The following is a 23,420-nucleotide window of genomic DNA, read 5'->3' as shown; positions in this document are numbered from 1 at the left end:
GCAAGCAAAGACAGTCCTACACAGATAAACGACAGACGGGAGAAGATACCGGCTCCACCAGTTTGCATAGTTTGCTTTACAAAGTAAACAGAGAAGTAGGAGGTCTTATGTATCATGGGAGAGGTAACAATTCTTACAGCATGTAGCTAGTTGTAGCAACTGTCAGAGGCACAGCAACCCTCTGTTCTAAACACACTGGTAATTTCTTCAGGTTGTGTATCGCAGAAATAAATTAACCAAAATCACAATCTTCATTATCTATCAATGTAACTTTATACACAGCAGCCTCTAAAATTTCAGAACCAGGTCAACACTTACCAAGATTGCATTAAGTGTACTTAGGCTCTCCCCACTAGCACTTCAAGTCACCTGGGCTCCCCCGCAACCCCTATGGACAGGATACTGCACTAGGTTGTTTAGCAGGACAGCCGTCAGGCAAGACTCAACAGGCAACTGGACTAAATCAAACCTAACTGGGACAGAAATCTATCCTGGACCAATCCCATCCTCAGTCACATCAGAAACTGCGAAAAACTCAAGGAAAAGAAAATCCCGCTGAACAAACACAAAAGCTCCTCTTTCTGCCACTTTTAGCCCCTTAACATGGTGACATCTCACCAAAGACACAAGGGACTATTTATCATACCTCTTTCCTAGACAAAACAAAATAGAGAAATGGTTAATTATTTAGTGTGTGCTTCAGAAAAAAAGCAAGTCCCCTAAGTGGCACTAGCTACCAGGTATGTCTGATTTATTGAATAAGCAAGTAGAAGAGAACCTGGTAGTCAAAGTCTTGAACTGTCTCAACCCTACAGCCCTGCCAAGAGATTTTATCATGGTTCTAAGTCATATCTAATCCTACCTTGATTTGCCTTTTAAGATTCTTTTTTGCTCCATTAAGTCTCAATTTAATTTAATGTCCTAAATTTAGTAACTATTTTGTAAGTTTTTTTTAAAAGATTTATTTATTTATAATATGCATATAAGTACACTGTAGCTGTCTTCAGTCACACCAGAAGAGGGCATCAGATCCCATTACAGATGGTTGTAAGCCACCATGTGGTTGCTGGGAATTAAACTCAGGACCTCTGAAAAAGCAGTCAGTGCTCTTAACCACTGAGCCATCTCTCCAGCCCTTGAAGTTTTTAGTAGCTTCCTCAATAACAGCATATACCGAAGCACTAAAATTATGTAATACATTGCTTCTGTGAAAAGTAAAGCATGGACCTTCCTAAACTTAACTTCATACACTTGTGTATGTTTTATAGAACCTGGGTATTTCTGCTTGGAAAATATTAAACAGAGTCTACTGGTGTAAGGCCTATATTTCCTACAATAATTAGACCAATTGTCTCCTAAGTTGATGATCCTTGCAGGTACCAAATAAAAGTCAAAACATTTGCAAGACTTCATAACATCTTTTAACTAAGTAACATTGTTTCCCCCTCAGAACAAAATGAATTAGGAACATAGCTCAAAATAAAGTCTACACAGTTGAACTGTAATCTCCAGACATGAGGTTCTATGAGCAGAAATCATCATAGAGCCCCATGAACAGGCAGCAACATCTCATGCCCTAGGGAAAACAGACTGGTCACAAACATTCATTACCTGACCCCAAGACAAAGACAACACAGTAATAATTTTGATTACCTTGTGATATCCCTGGAAACGGATATTACAATCTTGATCTGATGACTGACTGATCAGGAGTTAGACTATTCTTCTGGAGATAAAGTATTTTGTAAGATTCATCAAACCAATCACTATCTACTTTCTTTGCCAGAAAAGGGTGTGGGGAGCTGGCCAGTAAGATGGCTCAGCAGGTAAAGGCACTTGCCACCAAGCCTGATCCCTGGGATCCACATGATAGAAGGAGAGAACTGACTCTCACTGGATGTCCTCTGACATCCATATACACATAAAATTGATGAATAGAATGTTAAAAACAGTCACACAATTCAGAAGGACAACTATATAAGTTGAGGATTGCTAGTCCAAAATGTTCCAAAATACAAATTAGTGTGTGTGTGGGGGGGGGTGTTTAGTATGTATGTATGTAGTATGCTTATATGTGCAATGTGCATGCCTGTGCCAAGTGCAAAGGCAACAGGATGTCAAAGGTCCTGCCATGACAGGGCCTAATGATAGCTCTGCCTGGTCCTGAACTATGTAGTCTGTACTGGGCCTCAAACTCAGGCCCAGGGCCTCTGCCTCTCCAGTGCTGGGACTAAAGACATTCACCACCATCCTTTTGGCATCCTCCTTATTCTTTTGAGATAGGGTTTCTCACTGAACCTAGAGTTAGGCTAGAAGCCAGCAAGCCCCAGAGATCCTTATGTGTCTACCCCACACAGCATACAACTCCAAGATATCTCATTTGTATATATACAAATATTCCTGAATCCAAAACCAAATCCGAAACCCCAAACACATCTCATTCTAGGCATTTCAGATAAAGGATAGTCAACTTGTATCTACAAGAAATATATTAAGTATGAGCAGCTAAATTCACAGATGGTACTTAAAGTAAAATTTGATTTCTAAACTAGTACAAGAAATAAATAAGCATTTGTCTTGAAAACAATCCATCTTTTAATCTGACTTTTGGGATACCTACTAAGTTAATGACTAACTAAGCCTTAGGGGTTGATCTTTGTGACAATGGGTGAGTTCTATAAAACACATTAGAAGGGCAAGGAAACAGTGAGAAAGGCAAAGTACTTACATAGCAGTATGTCACACAGGGTCTAGAATGCAGCCATGATCAAACTGTGCCCTTCATCTATTCTCTCACCTTCACCTCCTCTGTGGAGGCCCTTTAGCCTACCAATACGAACCTGTCGACAGACCCTGGAAGACAAACCCTGAAGTCTTGACCTTCTGACATACTAAAAAGCCTCCACCGCAACCTCTGACCTACTCCTTTAGGGACATACACAGACTCTGGTGAGGGCGGAGAAAACTATGAATATTCTATTATGTGTGTTTTCAAAACCATGAAGAGTAGATTTATCCTATGGTGCTACATCACCCTGGAAACGAGGAAAGGGAAAATATCTAAAGCATAGCTTACCAACCCTGGCTACACATCAGTCATCTGGGAAACAGCCAAACCAAACCAGACAGACAGAGTTCATATCCTGACAACAGCAGAGATGCAACATTATTCGTCTATGGCACAACTGAGCACTCCAAGTTTTTATCATGTGGGGTTTTTTTTGTTTGTTTGTTTTTTAGTGACTCTACTTCTAAAGTGAAGGGAGACTGAGACCAAACAGGACCAGGCTGTAAAAGCTCTGATTTCACTTTTTAAAATCACCAAATCTTATGAGAAGCTCAAGAGGCCCCTTCATAACTCTTATTATATCACTTAAGACAATATTAACGGTTAATATTAACTGTTAATACTGAGTGCATATACTGTATTGGGCTCAGAGTAATTTATAGGTGTTATTTCCTACAAAGTCCATCCTGAGGAAAATTCCATGCTAGAGTACCAGTAGTCACAAATGGTGTGATGGTTCACAACTTTAATCCCAGCAAACAACACTTAGCCTTAAGACATTTCTGTCCATGACTTTTCATTAACAAATAAACCATCTTACAATGACTGTAATCCAATGTTTCAACTGAGGCTCACACAGGGCTTAAATTTTCTCACAATGAATGTCAATTGTCTATGCTGACAAAAATGTGTTTAGAGACTGAACAACAGCTATACTCACCTGGAAGTTTATTTGCTTATTTTAAATAAACCTTTGTTCATCTGTTTCCATTTTACTCTCAAGTGCATTCTTCCTGTAATAAATGTAGCCTAGGGGGTCAGTGAGAAGGCTCAGCAGGTAGAGACAACTGCTGAACAAGACTGATAACCTGAGCTCAACCCTGGAACCCACTAAAGGTGGAAGAAAAGAACTTAACAAAAAATAGGCACTTATGCACATGAGAACATACACACACACACACACACACACACACACACACATAAACAAACAAGTAAAATATAACCCAAAACAAACAAAATATAACCTGAAACAAAAATGCACCTTATGTAATGGATAGTATTTAAAAAGTATGGGGGCATTAAGAATATTTAGGAGAACCAAGTGGCAGCATGTGACTACTTCTCTGCCCAAGTATCCTACGATTCTAGAGAGCAACCAGAGACCCCCCACCCCCCTTCTTTCATCAGGCCAAGTAAAGGAAAGTGCTCTGACCTCACACTGTTAAGCTGCTCTGCCTGAACTCATGCTCCCTGTACTCTGTATACAGAGGGAGCTGACTCGGGGTCTAGTCAGCTCAGCTCACCACAGTACATTTATATATCCACTTAAGTAACAAGTAATTCAAAAGTGTCCTCTTTTCTCCTCCTCCGTATTTCCAAATACAATATGCAATTCTTCCCAACTATAACAAAACAAGGCCTTTTTTTCTTTTCTTTTTTTTTAATGGAAGGTGAGAAATTTTGGCTTGGAATTTAAAAGCAAACACCTAAACCTGACACAACAAAAAGGTCATCATAAGGGAAGTGTAACAGTCATAAACAGTTAAGCATCAAAGAAGGAACTGGAAAAGTCATCTAAACATCTAAGGAGCTAGTACATATTGCTGCCACAGAACATAAAAATGTTTCATTTTAAAGTCATCAAAATGTACAATGTAAGTTTACACAATTTTAAAAAACTGGTACCTTAATAAAGCATTTAATAAAAAAAAAAAAAAAGACTTACAAAGCTTAAAACTAAAATTTTCTGGGGCAAAGTGACAGCTGCCAGTATAGAACAACTGAGGAGGAAAAGAGAAAGAGAACTCCATCTACTCACTGGCTTCCAGGGGGTAGGAATACAGCTAAGTGTCCTAGAAAGAGAGAAGCACAGCAGCGTCAGCTTCCTGGTCAGCTAGAAGGAAGCCAGAGAGAAGCATAACCCCGTCAGTGCTTCTTGAGGCAGAAGCAACCTATTCCTCTTAGGAGGCTGAATAAGTGGGAAAGGCAAAGAGTGGGAGAAAAAATAGGCAAGGCTAACCTTGCTAAACTACCCATAGGCCCAAACACGCACATATAATTATCCCTCTGGAGACTGGTTCCACAGCATCTGTAACACTTAAACTACGAATGTTCAAGTACCTTATAAAACAAATGGCCCAGTACTTCCATTTAGCCTATGGACATCCTAATATACATTAAACCAGGAGATATAATACAATGTAAATCATTGGTATATTACTGTATTGTCTAGGGAACAATAATTGGGGGTAGGGGTTTCGAATACATTGGATACAGATGTATTTTTCTCCTTTCTGGAAAACGCTCAGACTATCAGACAATGGACTATATTTCACACAAGGTGGAAGAAATATAGACAGGCGCGCGTGCACATGCACGCACGCGCACACACACAAGCACACACACACACACACACACACACACACACATACACACGCGCACGCACACACACACGCATTTTGGAGACCCTGATATTTGATACCTGACCTGTGTTTCCAACTAACCTTTTTAGACAAGGAATCCAAACTATTGTAAAAAGATTCTTGCTTTAAATTCTTTTCCTTCTACTGCATCTTTACAGCTGAAATATCTATTAGGAGTAACCAAGAGATGTTATTGCTAAGCAAATCCATAAAGTTTCACTATACATCACACATTTATAATGCCATAAACCCAAGGTAAACCCAATAAATCTTAAATGGCTTTTAAGTCACAGGTTACTCATCTCTCTCCATACCTCATACTGCATGCTTGACAGTCAAACCAGGCCAACTTCCTCAGGCTCAGGGAGACAAAGTCTCTCTGCTTGTTGAAATTTACAATGCGATTTCATTAAAACCAGGCCAGATAAAGACCCCCAAAGTTATTTCTCTATCAAAAGACAATTTAGAATCTTCCCACGGCCGAAGTCTGATCTGGCCCAATCTTGACCAATTTTATTTTGATTAAGTCCTGGTCATCTCCCTAAAGTATGAGGAGACTAAATGGAAATCTATGGATACTTAGCAAAGGGAAGCCTGTGAAGTCAGAATAGAATGATACCTAATGGCAAAATGTTACTATCACGCAGATACATTTCCCCTTTCTAGACCAGGTTGGCGGCAGGACACCTGCCTCCTATGTGTGACATTCTGACACTGATCCCCAGCCCTGCATTATACCTGTGAAATGTTTTCCACTTAGCAACATAAAAGGTTCCTTTTAAATTTTAACAGAGCATTCTTTCCAACTGCTGGTAAACAGTCAATCCTGTAAAACTGAGTAACAACAAGACTTAAGGTAACTTCAGACAGGAATGTCACTATTAATAGTCAGAGGAAATGAATAAAAGATTATGTAAAAAAGTTCATCATGGGTTGGGGATTTAGCTCAGTGGTAGAGCGCTTGCCTAGCAAGTGCAAGGCCCTGGGTTTGGTCCCCAGCTCCGGAAAAAAAAGAAAAGAAAAAAAAGAGTTCATCATGACTAGAAGTCATTTAAATGTCCCCAAATAGATACATGTTGATGAAATGAGCTAAAGAATGTGCATGAGAGGGTTGGGGATTTAGCTCAGTGGTAGAGCGCTTGCCTAGCAAGTGCAAGGCCCTGGGTTCAGTCCCCAGCTCCGAAAAAAAGAAAAAAAAAAAAAAAAAGAATGTTCATGACAAAACTACTCAAAATACAATATGAAACAGAAATTGCATAATGCAAAATTATACAAACAAACAAATGCATACATGAATGGATTAATATCAATTGTAATGTAGATATGTTGGAAAGGAGTTTCATGCTCCTTGGCCAGTTATGCAGTTACCATACAACCCAGCAATTCTATCCCTAGTATATATCCAGAAGAAATAAAAACACACATCCGCTCAAAAACCTGTATATAATGTTCCTAGTAGCACTATGTACACAGATTTGTCTTTTAAAGGACCAAAAAGAAAAGACAATATAATACAGGTGAGGAGGGAAGGCGCATACCTAAAATACTAGCGTTTGGGAGGCTGAGGTAGAAAAGACAAGTTCTGATCCAGGCTGCCTAATGAGTTCCAGGCCAGACTAGGTTACACAAACTATCACAAGAAGCCAAACCAAACAAACAAACAAAATGGACCATTCATATATAATTATTTTTGCTGTGCAAAAAAATAAGATGCATGCTACAAAGCAGTGAGCTTTTAAAGCAACATGCTAAATGAAAGAAGCCAGAAAACAAAGACCACATATCAAGAGTTTATGTGGACTATTCAGAACAAGCATGGCTATGGGGACAAAAAGCAGACAAGTAGGGCTATAAAGCTGGGGAGGTATAGTGACCATAATCAAGAAGGATCCAGGAAGAAGTCACAGCTAATGCCCCAATCACTCCTAACTTCACAACTGTGAAAGGGCCGCTGAGTCTCTCACATGAAGATAAAGAGCCCTCAATGCTCAGTGTTCTATCAACCAGAAAATGAAGCCTCTTTCCATTCGTTCCTGTGCTATTAAAATTCCCAAATCATCTACTCATAGGTATCTCCCATGATTAGTAGCTGCCTTTAAAGGAATTTATCTTTTTTTAATTTATTTTTTTAAAGATTTATTTATTTATTATATATAAGTACGCTGTCACTGTCTTCAGACACACTAGAAGAGGGCATCGGATTCCATTACAGATGGTTGTGAGCCACCATGTGGTTGCTGGGAATTGAACTCAGGACCTCTGGAAGAGCAGTCAGTGCTCTTAACCAATGAGCCATCTCTCCAGCCCAGGAATTTGTCTTTTAATTACAGAAGTTTACTATTAACTTCCAGTAAATAAAGACTAACACAGGGAAATTTACCAAATTGTCACTGAACTTTTTAAAAGTCCCCTTTGAAAAAGGACTCTCACTTAAGGGCAGATTAAAGGGTAGTGCAACTTAATGTGTCTTTATAACTACTAAGAACAAATATTTAGGAAATATGGTCTTGCCATTACCATTCTCCTGCTAAAGTGATGGCCCTCGTGGAAAGGATGAATGTCCTTCCTTGTAGTTTAAAAAGGATCTTTCTCTGTCTCAGTGATACTCGGAGCAGAGAGCAGGACTAGATACTAAAAGGCAGCAGAGTCATGGAATGAGAAATCTGTACAAAAAATGCTCTTTGCATAATCTATAAAGCAAATAATACTGTGCAAATCTGCCTTACAATATTGTAAGGAATATAATAGCACAATCCCCTGTGCAGGGAATACTGTAGGCACCTGTGTGCTCCTCACATAAGAAAGACAAGGACAAACATGCACACATGCGACTACTACTTACCAAGCCACAGAGAGATCAATGCAAACCGCACATATACATCTACTTGTATTTGAACAATGGACGAATAAATCACAGAATTTAGAGATAAAGGACAGGATGTAAGGATCAGATAAAAACTTTTAAAACAAATCTACTTTGCAGAGTTGACTTCAAGTTATAAACTACACTTTTCACATAATGCAAAAGTAAACTTTAGACAGCAATACTTCAAAATCAAATGCAAAACAAGATTTAACTCTGTAGCCAGTTGACAACAAAACCACAAAGGGAATTACTCCAAGTGACCTTAAATCACAGTAAGGGACCCAGAACTCAAAGGATCTATGCTGTAGACATCAGAAAGTGATTCAAATGTCCCTTGTTAGCACAGCACTGGATTGTTACTGTAATAAGTACACAGTGTGATGAAGCAACAAAAATCCACATGCTGTAAAGAGGATCTCCATCAGAGGAGAAAGGAAACACAAAGGTTAAGTCCAACAGAGACAAAAGCCCCTAAAACCCTCACCTAGAACTTAAATTCATGATCTAGCTTTAAAACCATACATTCCTAGAGTGTAATATCTTAGTACCATTTGAACTGAAGAGCCAGGACTCCTTAGACAAATTGAATGAGTCTAAGTCTGGTACAAGAAATATCTAAAATAGGCCAGGAACATCCTAACTTCTTTACACTCTGGTTCAATATCACCAACTACAAGTATTGTGTCAAAAGGACTTATCCTATTGGCCAAAAATAACCAAAAATTTGTGTATCAACAAGGCTACCAGTAGCCAACAGTAGTGTCCCAGCACCTGGGAAGACAAGTCAGAGAGACCTCTTAAGCCAATGAATAAGGGGAAACTAGAATGGCAGGGGATGGGATGAGTAATTATGACATTATGACAGAGAAAATAATATTAACACTATGAACTCAAAAAGTTACCAAAAAAAAAAACAAAGGGATTAGGAAATCAATTATTTTTAAAACTGAAAAATAAAGAGAAGGCATTAAGCATGTAGTCTTTATTTTACAAACTATACGTAAAGATAACCAAAGAGGACAAGTGTCTCTGTAGAAGTATTCACAACTGAAACATAAAATGCATGCCAGAATTAGTGTCCCCATTCTTCAGTCCTTAATGAATTAATGAAACAGGAAATAATTACCAACGACTGCCAATATTATAAAGGACACCGAGCAGAGGACAGATTCCCTGAGGGAGGCTAATGGCACCACTGACACGAGGGATCACCATGAAGGGGCACTTTATTCTTCTTAAACTGTAGACTAACAACATTTTACAAGAAATATGGACAGAGAAACATTCCAACTGAAGCTCCATGAATATATCAAAAAAGACTATAGAAACCTCCAGAATAGAACTCTTCAAATTATGGCCAAGAGATACAGAAACCAGCCTTAAGCACGTACAAGAAACATGCACAGGTGAACAATAACTGTGCTAAGTTTAATGCTGTTATAATGGAACTGTTCTTTTAAGATAGAAGCAATTTTACAAGTTTTTATTTTACAATTATTTATTTATTGTATTGTATATCACACATGTGCTACAGAGTCAATTATCTCCTACCATGTAGTTTCCAGGAATAAAACAAACTGACAGCTAATGCCTTTACCCACTCAGCCATCTCACCAGCCTATAATGTCTGACAAGCTGTTTTAGATTCATTTTTCTAGTACTGCATTACACATCAGCTCAAAACAATTAAAATTTCAATTCACCGTGTGCGTGTGTGTGTGTCCGTGTGTGTGTATATGTGTGTGTGAGTGTGTGTGTGTGTATGTGTGTGTATGTATGTGTGTGTGTCCATGTGTGTGTGTCTGTGTGTGTGTATGTATGTGTGTATGTGTGTGTGTATGTGTGTATGTGTGAGTGTGAGTGTGAGTGTGTGTGTGTGTGAAAAGTAACACATACTCACATAGTATAGAATGATGATATTACAAAAATCCACATGAGTTTTCTTAGGTGAATGATGGAACAGTGATTTTAAAACACAGGACAGACACTGAACTGGTAATGACACAAGCACTCTCGGAATTCACTTCAAAAGCCAGCCAACAAAAGACAATGGCTATTAAATAAGAGCAGTCACCGAGTAGTAACTAGCAAAGCAGAGAGTCAGGCAAAAGTGGGCTCAACGTACTCACCTCGCAAGCTAGATTTGTTAGTTCAACAAAACTAAGAGGACATAAGCGCCGTAGAGTTCCATGAAAAATGCTTTCCATGAAGGAGCCACTGCTACCAACCACAGCGGGTGGGGATCCTTTAATAGAGGACTCGGTTCTAAACTGGGCTTTGAGGAATTATGTTTCCTGGACCCACAAAGAAGAGAAAGTAGGGCAGGCCAGCGGGGCAAGTGACTGAGGAGAGCAATGCTACCAGAGCTCTTATCAGGCACTATATTAAGCACTTTACAGATATTTCTCACTTATTCATGGTATCAACTCTATGAAGAAAGCTTTTGTCCCTCCTTTGAGGCAGGATCTAACTATATCCCAGGCTGACCTGGATGGATAGCCCTCTGTTACCCAGGCTGGCCTCAACCTTAGTGATCCTCCTATCACAACCTCTCAAAGCCTGGAATTATAGGCTAAGCCACCATGCCAAGCAAGAAGTATTACTATTATACCAGTATCATAAAATAAAACTCAACTAAGAGGGGAAAGTCCCTTACCACAGATCTCAGGATCTGAACCAAATTCTCTTAGCCTTTATTCAGCTCTTTGCCTCAAGGGGATGACATCATGAAGAAGCTTAAGTGCTAAGAAATACATACTGCATTCTGGTGTGTAACAGGAAAGGCAATAGTGATTTTTGAGATGTAATTGAAAATAAACTCCACGAAATCTAATCTGGCAACATTGCAAACTTGAAATTGGAGGTGGCAGAGTTTACAAATGAGGAAGGTAGGATGAGACATAAGATGGCCAGAACTAGGAACTTGAATTGTGTGCAAAAGAGCTACCAAATGCCTTTCCTCAAAATAACTCCCTTACCTCACTGGAAGTCACTCCTCCTAGGCCTCATCTCTTTTCTCTGCCTCTTCATCAACTGCGGAAATGCAAGTTTTTCGGTCACACAATGTCCTAGCCCAAGGATCCCACAATGAGACACCAACCCCTAGGTATGGTCTGCCTAGAATAGAAGCATTACCTCTCCATATTATGATACTCATTTGACAGCAGAGCACTGTACACCTACCTGGCAGCTGGATCAGCCTAAGCTTCATGCCAATGACACACAATAAATCAGGGCCCTACACATGAACTATTGGCAGCTCACTGAAGACCCAAATACAAAATACAGCATTCTACTCCACTTCTACTGTAACTTTAAAGATAGCTATACCTTAAATAACTTGAAGGAATATATTTCAGAATTTTGCAAATTTCACCAGTATCCCTGCTGGAACCTTATCTGATCCACCAACATAAACACTGTGACTAGGATGACACTTGGAAACCTACAAGGTCACACTTGAGAATTTGAACCTGAAAGAGCAGCGCAGTGAAGGGCAGCACATCTGATGGCCAAGAATTCTCAAATCACACAGGGTATGAGGAATGACTCCAACAGCCTGTTAGATCTCTGCACGCTGGGTATTTGGGCTGAAGGAAGGCACTCAAGTGGCTGTAGTTAACAGCAAGAACCTGTGTTTTCCCAGACATCATTTGTGGGACATATACAGGGTACTAGTTTCTACACCTACGGTTCTCAACCTTCCTAATGCCGCAACCCTTTAGTACGCTTTCTATACTAAAGTGAATGAACACAGCAGTTTCTGTGCTGTGGTGACCTCTAACCATAAAATTATTTTCATTGCTACTTTATAAGTGTAATTTTGCTACTGTTATTAATCATAATGTAAATATTTATTTTGGAGATAGAGGTTTGCCAAAGGAGTTGCAACCCACAGGTTGAGAACTAGTGTTCTTCACTAAACCCTTCTTATACTTTCTCCTTTAATGCTCAAAATAAAATACATATAGAACTAAAGTCCAGCTCAGCTGCTCACTAGCACAGAATCCCAATATCCAAAACAAAATTTAAGGCAAAAATAACAATAACCCCTCTTTTTCAGAGCTGCTGTACAAATTTTAAATCGAGCATGAAATCACTTTGTAAATATTCTGGCTCAGAGCACACACACGTACACACATGCACACACGCACGCACACACACAGAGTAGGCTCATGATTCTGTTTCTGTTTTTAATTCGTCCTCATGTGTACAGGTGTCTTCCCCACATGCATGCCTGGTTTCCACAAAGCCAGAGGGGGGCATCAGATCCCCTGGGACTGGAGTTACAAACAGTGTGAGGCATCGTGGGATTATGTTTCTTAATGCTCCCGAAAAATCAGACATTTATGCCTTTCTTGAAGATTAGAAGATGTCAAGAGTTAAAATGTGCTGAACTGATGCTAAGCATCAGCATTCTTCTAGTAGGAGCAGATACCAACGAGGTCATTGTCTGAGCAGCCCCATGGATCTTAAAGCATGAATTACTTGTTTATGGCGGTACTGTTTGCTCCATCTGAGTTTGACAACTGGAGGGAAAAAGCAACAGATGTTCAGTGACTGGCCAGTTCCTCTAGCGCTGCCTCAGTGCAGGCACAGAACAATGGATTCTACACAGACAAGGAACAATCATAACACAACAAAAGACTCCTGAAAACCCCATGTTCTCCCTGCAAAAATGTTTGTTATACAGAAAAGAAAAAAAAAATCATTTGAAGAACAGAGAATGAACAATATCAGAGCAAATAATTTTTGAAAGAAGAGGCAACAGATGACAGGTTTTACTCAAGTTTTTAATGATTTCTCTCCTATTACTATAAAAAAAGAAAGGCTTGGATTTTTTTGTTTTGTTTTGAGTATGTGGAAACTATGAGGTCATTGTTTTCCAGACTTTTTACTATAGGAAACAGCTGCAGGGAACTATACAAACAGAAAACACTGCCCCATTTAGTTACCCCTCATTGTGACAAGAGTATAAAAGGACAGGAAAAATCCATCAAACCACACATATCAAAACAGAAGTAGCCAAGTCAAAGCAAAAGCCTGAAGCACACAAAGGAGGATGTAAAACACTTCACTGGGAACAACATCTATGTTATGTCAACTACATTTGGGTTAAGGTGTTCATTCTATGGGCAGACTAGACAGGCCAGTTCTCAGCTTTCCTAAAGCTGCAGCCCTTTAATACAATTCCTCATGTTGTGGTGACCCCGACCATAAGCTATTTTGTTGCTACTTCATAACTGTAATTTTGCTACTGTTATGAGTCATGTTTTCTGATGTTTGTTGACACCTGTTGAAAGAGTCCTTTAAAACCCCCTCCAAGAGGGTCTCAATTCATAGGTTGAGAACTGCTGACATAAATGATTCACTTTGTACAGCTCCTGAAAATGCAGCAATCAACAAAGACAGCATTAAAAATGGTTTTTAAAGTTCAAATACAACTAAATTCATCCCTCACCTCCAAAACCATTTTCCACTTTACCAATCTTGAAAAATGCCGCCCCAAGATACCCTGTCTCAAGAACCCTCCATATTATTTTCAACTCTTCCTACCTCACTCTTTCCTATACAGCTGCCAAATCCTGTCAACACACCTCGCAGTGCACACTGCACACATTTAAAAAAGGAAAGGAGCAAGAGACAGGACAGGACATGCAGCCCCTTATCACCAGACTGCTTAAGGGAGCCTGGTGACAGGAAGTGCACTCTTCCACACAGTAACTCATTCTCTGGCTTTATTTGCTCGTAAAGTCCTGAGTACTGAGACCTGCCACTCCATCTTCTGATTTCTTTCCTGCTCCTGGAAAATGTAAAGCTTTAACTGAGTTATGCCCCAAGTCTACAACAGACTTGGCTGTCAGCAGCATATCCACACTGCCAACAGTCTAGTGTGCAAGCTGTCCTTAGCTGTGGCTTCCTCAGTTCAGACCAACCAGTAGTGAGCACATTCCACAAACCAGGAGCAGGAACGTGATACTGAATAAGACGTAATCCCTGCCCACTGCATACAGGGAACCGGGTAAAGCACAATTTGGGGTCAGAAATCTGAATCCCCTTGCTCTCTGTTTTTCAACAGTTCATACAATCTAGGGACTATCTGGTCGTAGGAAGAATGTAGGAATAAGTGCACCCAATCCTGTTATCCTTTGAGGAACAGATAGATGGCTCTTTACTATCTCAATTTCTTCTCAGTTATTAGCTGACCCAGACTGTCTCACTGTATCTTAATTATTTGACATTTTATTAAAGGCTACTGGTTTTTGTCAATGGCATTCAGTATGTCAATAGTTATTTACTGTTAAAATTCACACAGGATAACTTTTTTTAACTTGACAAAATGAAAACATCTAAAGAAGAGCATGAAAGAGAGTAAGCAATATTTGACAGTAATAGAACTGATAAAACAATGCAGAATTCATAAATACATCATCAAATGCTAACGAAGCCTTCTGCACAGAACAGGGTGGTCCTAAGATTGGATGAGAACAATAGCATCCATTAGCACTTGCTGAGCACTGTGTGCAGGCCCTCTGCCAGGTTCTTCTCACTTATTCCAAAACAGACTTAGGAAGTAGATATACTGTCATCTCCTCTGCAGATGAGGAAGTGAAGCCCAGAGATGTAAGCCCCGAAGTCTCACCGTAAGTAGAGTGGGACTAGAGGAAAGGTCACTAACTTACAGCTTACCAAATTACACAAGCCTCAGTATAAATCTACATCACATGAGCACAGTCAACTCCAAATTACTAAAGAGAGAAACGCTTTGGAACAGAACAGAAAAGGAAAAAGTATCAAAATCAGAGTAGATAGCATAACCAAGTAGAATTTATTCCTGCTGTGAAATGAAGTTTCAACATACAAAACATCAACTAATGTAAAATACCACACACTAACAAAATGTGTAACTGATACAGAAAAGAAACATTTAACAAAACCAAAACTCTTTCAATGAATTGGGGGTGGGAGGGAGCTGTCAACAAACCAGGAAGAAAAGGATACTTCCTCAGGACAGGGGCAAGCACTCTCAGTGGTGGAAGCATGAAAGCATCACCTCTAAGACCAAGAAATGAGGCAAGATACCCACTTTGCAATAAAGTGGGGGGAAACAACCTAAAAATATCAAAATTGGAAAGAAGTCTATCTCTCTTTATTCACGAATGATATCACCTTTTATGTAGAAAATTATAGATACTAGGAAAATCTGCTAGAATAAACTAAATAGCAGTCGCAGAATACAGAATCAACAAAACATGACCAAAGTATGTCAATGACATACTTTTATACACTATTAATAAACAATCCGAAAAAGAAATCAGCCAGTCTACTTACACAGTTGAGAGGGTAGCTCTCAATTCAGCAGCAGAAAACCTGTTTGATATGTGCAGGCCCTGGATCCCATTCCCAAACCAAAAAAAGAGATTCTTTTTACAATAGCATCACTGAGAATAAAATATCAGTTTTAATCGAGGCAGAAAAAACTATACTAAAAATACAAAACACAGAAAGAAATAAGAAATGACATAATTGGAGTAGTCTCATTTTTATAAACTGTGAAATTCAGTGTCATTATGATATTGCTACCCAAAGCAGTCTACGGGATGAATATAGTTCCTACCAAGATTTTAACAGCGCTTTTTCTTCAGAAATCAAAGTCCTTAAGTTCATACAGAATATCAAAGGACTCTGAAGATAAAAGGATCTTGAAAAGGATAAAGATGAAGGTACCACACCAGATTTTCTAACTTACTACACAATCATAGTAATCAAAACAGCATGGCACTGACACTAAGACAAACATACAGAGCATGTACTGCACATATACATAAGTAGTCAAATTGTTGGCAATGATGAGGAAAGACAGTCTACCTCTACATGTGCCTCAAATGTATCTCCTCCTCCAGTGCTCGCACCAGGTCCATCATAAGAGCCCACTGCCTGGTCTCCACGCTTATTTTCTGCTCACTATTCAGCACTAGAATGAACATTTTATGTTTGAACATAATCATACCAGAACACTGCTTGAAACCAGTAAAAACCAGCCTTTCCCCAAAATGAAACCTAAATATTTCATCTTGGCCTATAAAGCCCAGAGAGACCCATCCCTTTCCAGCCTCATCCATCCCACTCTTGTGCCTCCTTGCACTGCAAACAAGGTCTGTCAGACTTCTAAATACACCTCCAGGCTTTCCAACAATATAGCCTCTTTGAGTCCATTTTGTTCCCAAACCCTTCTGGCAAATTTATTATTCTCACACATATACCTTATCTTTATCTTAGTTTAGCACTTAGGATTTAAAATTTCTCATTTGTCAGTGTTGACTAACATGTGCCTCCTCTGTGACAAGTTCTGAGAGGGCACCATGTTGCCTACTGCCTTCTTTACCATTGCTGTATCATTTTATTTAAATACTATGTACCCAAAGACTAGCTAGCACAGTGCCAGGAACTCCCGTTTGTAGAAGTTTTAAGTCATTCTGACAGTGAATTAAAAGATGAATCAGTCTTCTGCTTATATTCCAGCTTACAAGCTGGTCCTTTTCTGAACTCCTACTGAACCTACAATTAATAGTTCAAAATTGCTTCCTTATAACAGATAGGTCCTCTGACAGCAAGAACTTTGTTCTGTAATCTTCACATTAAATCCTCTATGCCCAACCTCTCACCTAAACTAGCTCCTTTAAACACAATAATTGAACAATAATTGGTGTGGTTTAAGCAGATGCCATGCTTTAAACATGACTCCCAAAGCTCCTGTTCTTGAAATGTAATCCCCAATACAAACACTGAGACCTTTAAAAAGTTATTAGGCATAAGGGCCCTGCCCTCAAGAATGGATAAATGTCATTATCACACAGGTGTAGATTCCTGATAAAAGAACAAGTTTACACCCCATTATACCCTCCTTCCTTACCCCCTGCAAACTCACAAGCTCTTAGTCTCCTGACCAATCATCTGACATAGGATGATGGATAAAGAATCTTCTTTGACAGACGTAGGCCCCTCAACATTGGTATTCCCCACCTCCAGAATTGTAAGAAATCCGTTTCTTTAGAAGTCACCCAGTCTATGTATTACACCAGCAAAGAGAACCAGAACATCAGCAAACATTGAGTTCTATAATTGTCTGTGTATTTCATTCCCCAAGTAGCCTTCTTAGGCAATTTCTTTCCTGCCTCCTGTGCCTGATAAGAAGTGATATACATCAGCTCGTGCATTTAAAGAGTCTGAAAGGGTTGTTTTTAAGTTTCTGAAAGTACCCGATCCTCAGGAGCAATGGCATACATTCAAAGCTGGCTGCAGATGACCTTATTTTCACTACAATTCAGCACCAGTCTCAGAGGAAAAAAATGCTGCTCGTCTCAGCATGTCCGCTAGGCCTGCTCAAGCACTCCACTGAGCCCTGTCATGTCAGTGGCTGTGCTGATAAGGCCACTCCAGGCCAAGTGTTTTTGATTACTGAAAACTTGGAAGGAGTCTCCAGATTACTTCTATCAGTAGATCACTCTGCTGTGGTTGCTCTTTGGAACCACGGTTTGAAAACTGAGCCTATAAAACTTACCTATCATCTTGGATGGAAGTAGTCCATCTGTCTTTTTCACACTTGTTACAAAGAGGACTGAAGACTAACTAAAAGGCACTCCTAAGATCCTGAGCACTCATGTTCCTGGCAAAATCAAAGCAATGCATTGATCTCCCCTTAAAGCCCCAGAATAAGTATTCAAATTTCAAAACCATTTATTTACCTTACTGTCTTATAAATAAAGTGGCTGACACAAGAGTTACATCCAAGTGCTACCCTAGTGAGCATGCTTGTGCACACACACACGTACCAAATCTACAAGGTAAACCAGGCTAGAGGCTGGGAAAGTTAGGGAAGTCTGTGCTGAGGACAGACAAAATGTTTCTCCATCTCAGCTGTCCTGATATCTTGAGCTAATGATGGGGGAGCAGAGTTCACATTGTAGCATACAGATTCCCTGAAATATACCCATTAGATGCAATAGCACTCTCATTCCATGTGTAACGGGCAAGTATCTCTCCCAAATGTCCCAGGGGATGCATAGGAAAAGGTAAAAATGCTCTCATCAGAAACCAGTACATGAAACAGTATCAGAGCATGAAAAGATACATGTTTTAAAAAAAAAGATAAAGGCTGCAGCTAGAGAACTTTCTTGAAGCATAACAAAGTAGGGCCAATTTGTCAATTTCTGCAACCATAGTGCATCCAGAGGCAAAAAAATAAAATAAAATAATAAAACTAAATAAAACAAAAGAAACAAAACCACATTTACCTGGCAAGTTCCTTAAACTCAAATCAGTGTGGTTAGAAGGAAGAATTGTAACTGAAAACTTACACAGAGAAACGAGAGTAGCATGGAAGGTATAACATGATAAGATCGCACTCAAATCCAGTGAGTGCTCTTCTAAACCTCATGGCAAACCAAGGCCGATTGGTTCTATCTCCTCTGCCAGCTCCAATCAGATGATGGCTGCCTGGAGAACAGAGGACTCTGAGATCCAATGAGCTTACCTAGACTATGGAAAACACACTAAATAAGTATCCATGATGGCCACAAACAGAGAGGATCAGGGACAGACAAGCCTCACATCCGTCTCCAACCAATCCTCAAGAGAGAGCAAGAGACAAAAAGAAAGGGAGAAAGAGAGAGGCAAAAGGAGGAAAGGGAAGACAGAAAGAGAGAAATCCTACACTCTCCTACTTTATCAACTCAGGCTCCCAGCTTCCCAGTTGCTTCCCATTCCAAAGCAGCCCACAAAAGCCTTCACAATTTCTTCATAACATGGTCCCCAAAGGCAGTCTGCACTACTATGGCTGGTCAGCAATCAACTAATGCCTTACTGTTTCCTCAAAACATAGGCAATTTCACATTACCCCATTTTCACTTCCTAGCCCAGGAAACTTTTGTGCCTCCTGGTCAGTGATGTCCTGTCATCTGCTCCTTGGAGCCCACTATTACTCAAAGTATAATCCTTAAGTAGGCAGCAGCAGTATCACATGGGAGCTTGTTGGAAAAGCAGCCTGAGAGGCCCCACTACAGCTAATCAAATTTTACTTTATAACTATAAGGCAAGTGCAAGTTCAAGTGCAAGACGAGCTCTCAGGGAACCGAAGTCCCACTGAAATCTATCCCTCATAGCAAGTGTCTGCTCCATCACAGATGAGGTCATTTGGGTGGGCTGTCTAAGAGACAAACCTACTCATCTGCTCTATTAAAGCAGGAAACCAAAACACCTGCTTCTAGCCCTCATGGCAGCCAACTGACAGGTATGTCACTTGTGACGTTAGCAGAAACCTGCTGGGGGCTCCTAAGAGAACATTTATTTCTCTCATGACTTCCTGTCTTCCTACTGGAACATAGGGTGTTCCACGAGGTAACAAATACAGACAAAAATCCCAATAACAGCTAAAGACAACAGAGTGGAAACAGAATGGTCTGCGTCAGCAGTGGGTCCATAAACTCTCTGGGACACCATAGAACCACCAGACTACTGTGTCAGCCTGTTCAACATTTCTACTTCACAGCACTCCCATTAGGGAATCTTCCTCCTGATACTGAATGCATCCCTATCCGATTAAACTGTTACTAAAAGGGAGGTGAATTAATGAATACACCCTGAACTGCACTGAAGTTTCAGAAGATTACAGTGTTTCAAACATGAGGACTCCCAAGAACCAGCTCAGCTTGCTAAATATGCCTCTTGAGTCTCTATTCTTCTAAAAGTATTGACTGTTGGAAGCTTAATAGATGTAAAAGTGAGCACAACCTCATAAAAAGCAATGGGAACGACATCGAAGAATGTATTTGACTTTGCCAAAGTATGCCTATTAATCATCCTGCACACCTAGAATTACTAACCTACTTCTGCTCGCTCTCCTGGTGTATAAGGTTACAGAAGGGAACAGCACCTGGTAAAAGCCACTGCAGTGTTCACATGCTAAGGAGCTGACATACCAAGAAACGGCAAACTTCACCCTAGGATCCTGCCTTGAAAACTTTCTCTCCACTGTGGCTACCTGTGGGCGACTATACGCAAAGGAGAGGGATCCTACAAAAAAATGCCGTTCTCCTAGTTTCTTACTTTGAAACCTGTAACATGAATCTTTTGTTTCTCCAGTCCTTATTTCAGACTAATATTTCCAATCAAAATTTCAAGATCAAATGCTAACACTTTTTCTTTTTAAGCAATACAAATCCAGTATAAGCAAAAGCAATTACACAGGCAGTGGTAGGCAATGGCGGTGCTGCTCCTCAGCGAGGCAGGCCCTACCCAAAGCAGACCTCTCCGCTGCACCATCACTCAGTCCTGCGATCCAATCAGTACTTAGAGAAAAATGTACTGAGAGAGAAACTTGATAGCACAATGGAAAACCAGCACCACTTGCCATAAATAGAGACAAATGAACAAAATTCAATAAGAGCATAACAGCCTTATTAAATTTAGCTACTGTTGGGCTGACGAGATGGCCCATCAGGTAAACATGACAACCTGAGCTCAATTCCCCAGAACCCACATTAAGTAGAAGAGAACTGACTCCTCAAATTGTCCTATGACCTCTACACAAGTGCCACACACAGACACACACACCACGCACATGTAAACATCTTTTAATGTTGTCCGCCAAAGACTCTAAACTTGGAACTTGTTTTCTTACTTTAAAAGAGGAGTGGAGAGGGGTAGGTTGATCTCAGAACACAGGAGGCTATCAGGAACATCTCAGGTTGAAAGTCGGCTTTGGGCTACATAGTAGGACACTGTCTCAATAAATAAAGAAGGCTGGTAGAAAATCACGGTGAGACAGCTGTCCAAAAAAAAAAAAAGATGGGGTAACTATCAAACTGAGGAGTTCTAAGCATGAGGAAATGAGGGAAGGAATGGAAAGATTTATTTTTCATTGTCCCGCTCCATTCTCATTAATATCATACCCATATCCCACCTCAAAGTACCCCTTATACAATCTCCAGTCACCTCCCTGCTCAGCTTGCAGTAAGAACCCAACTCCTTAGCTAACCTAAATGACCCCCGCCATCTGGACCCAGCAAACTCCTTTGCTCCTCAATCTCATCATCTCAGTACATGGGCCGCTCCACCAGCAGCTGCAAGCCAGGATCACCTCCTCCAGCTATTACATCACCAGGTTCTGCCTTCTTCAAAGAACCATCTGATAACACCTGGTTCGTTTTACTTAAGGATTAAAAAAAAAGAGTGCCATGCATGTATGGTACTAGGCATAGCTGAAGCACTTTATGTAGCACATTGAAGCCCCTAAAAGTGCCCAAACTGGTAATCTCGCTGTCCAACATGACCTGTCAACTTGCTATGAGTAAGTACTGGCTAACCAGGAGCATAAAAAGGCTCAGTAATTTGATACTTAAGAAGCAGAAGAAGGATTCGAACCCAGATGGATACTCTCCCACCAATACCCGCTCCAAAGACTGAAGTTCCATGAAGGCAGGGTCTTGCTCCTGGCAACATCCATCCCCAAGGCGGATCAAAGAACCTGACGCCTATGTTCTGGGGCTCGGAAGACATGCTGGATACATGGCTGGTGGGAGGAATGTGTTCCTTTGTCATCTGGGTTATCTTCCAGAACTCTCTGAACATCCAGCGCACGCAGAAATCCTCCCGGCCCGAAGAGGAGGAGCCCAAGAAGCGCCCAAGCTCCAAGGACCCCCGGGCTCACCTTGAAGTCTCGGCTGTGCTGCGGGGTGTACTCCAGCGTCCAGAGCGCCCGCACCAGGTGCGCTAGTTGCTCGGTGACCTCGCCCTGGCCGTGCGGGCCTCGGCCCGCCGGCTGCTCCGGCTCCGGCTCCGGTTCCGGCCGGCCCGCCCGGTACTGGCCGAGTGCCAGGTACTCGGCGAAGAGCTCGGTGTTACTGAGGCACTGCAGCGTGGCGTTCATGAAGCACGTGTTGCCGTGGTTGCGGAGCCCCGCCACGCCGGGCACCGGTTCCGAGGCGCAGGCGGGAGGCGCGGGCGAGGCAGGCGGCGGCGGGCACGGCGGCGGCGTGGGCGCGGAGGCCAGCCCGGGCGGGAAGCAGCTGCGGAGGCCGCCGCGGTCCGGGGCGGCACCCTCGGAGCTGAGGTGCGAGAGCGTGGACAGCGTCTTGAGGACACGGCTGCGAAGCTGCCCACCGAGCGCGCCGACGACGGCGACGAGGGCGCGGCCGGCCCCGGGCCCCCAGCGCCGCCGCTGCCCCCCGCGCGGCCGCTCCGGAACAGCCGCTTGCTGAACGAGCGCTTCTCCTTCCCGCCCGCCGCCACCGGCGGCCCGGGCCCGGGCGCGGGCGCCGTTACCTTGGACATGGCGGCGGCTGCCGATGCTCATCACCGCGCCAGTCCGCCCGGACCGCGACTCCGCCACGGCCGCCGCCGCATCCCGCCGCCTGCGCCTCACCCGGGCCAGGGGTCTTTGCGCCCTACACCACCTCAGAGCTCCGGGAAAGAGCAAGAGAGCGAAGACCGAGGGGCGCGCGTGCGTCGCGCGGCCGCCCAAGTGGGCAGCTCGCGTGACTCCCTGGAATCGCTGCCCCGCCCCACACTGAAGCCGCGAAGCCGCCATATTGACTGTGGGAATAGTGCTGTCCCTGAACCTTGACGCTAGGACTCCCGGTTCAGGGCGTGGTTCTGCGTGGTGAGGCTCAAGGAAGGCCATGTTTAGTATGGGCACGGTCCTGCCTGGTGGTGCAAGCGCTGGATGGTGGATTTTAGGGGTGGGTCTCAGTCTTTGCTTGTCAAATGGAAAAGATCTACAGAAAGTACGGAAATCAAGCTGCCACGTACCAGGTAGCCGAGGAGCTGATAGATGTAGCTTTGTCTTGTCCCAGGCGAGTTAATTCAGCCTGGCTCCGGAGGTTCTGCCGCCTACCATCCGAACGTTGTCACGATGCTGGCACATTCTGGTGTGCTTTTCTTTCAGGATGTACCTTGGGGTCCCAGCAAACTAGAATTGCTGATGTACCTTCGAGTCCCAGCAAACTAGAATTGCCTTACTGAGAAGTTTTGTAAAATACAACCTTTAAGTCCACTGAGCTCTCCCTTTAATCACCCGATACACTGAGCATTTACTCACTCATTCAATCATTCATTCATTCATTCA

The 23,420-nt window shown here is 41.8% G+C and overlaps 1 protein-coding gene across 1 annotated transcript in view; it reads right to left on the bottom strand.

Annotated features, from left to right (window-relative positions):
- The window catches only part of Usp31 (ubiquitin specific peptidase 31), a 61,967-nt gene extending 39,225 nt beyond the window's left edge, over positions 1–22,742 (bottom strand). Inside the window, 2 exon segments of the mRNA XM_032892748.1 lie at positions 22,005–22,444; positions 22,447–22,742. Of these exon segments, the coding sequence (XP_032748639.1) occupies positions 22,005–22,444; positions 22,447–22,627 (621 nt within the window). The 5' untranslated portion in view covers positions 22,628–22,742.
- Positions 22,743–23,420: the final 678 nt, after the last annotated feature.

Source organism: Rattus rattus, chromosome 2 (assembly GCF_011064425.1).
Source record: "Rattus rattus isolate New Zealand chromosome 2, Rrattus_CSIRO_v1, whole genome shotgun sequence".
NCBI classification, from domain to species: domain Eukaryota; kingdom Metazoa; phylum Chordata; class Mammalia; order Rodentia; family Muridae; genus Rattus; species Rattus rattus.
The sequence above is the reverse complement of the archived record's forward strand: the minus strand, read 5'-3'. Positions and strand labels throughout refer to the sequence as shown.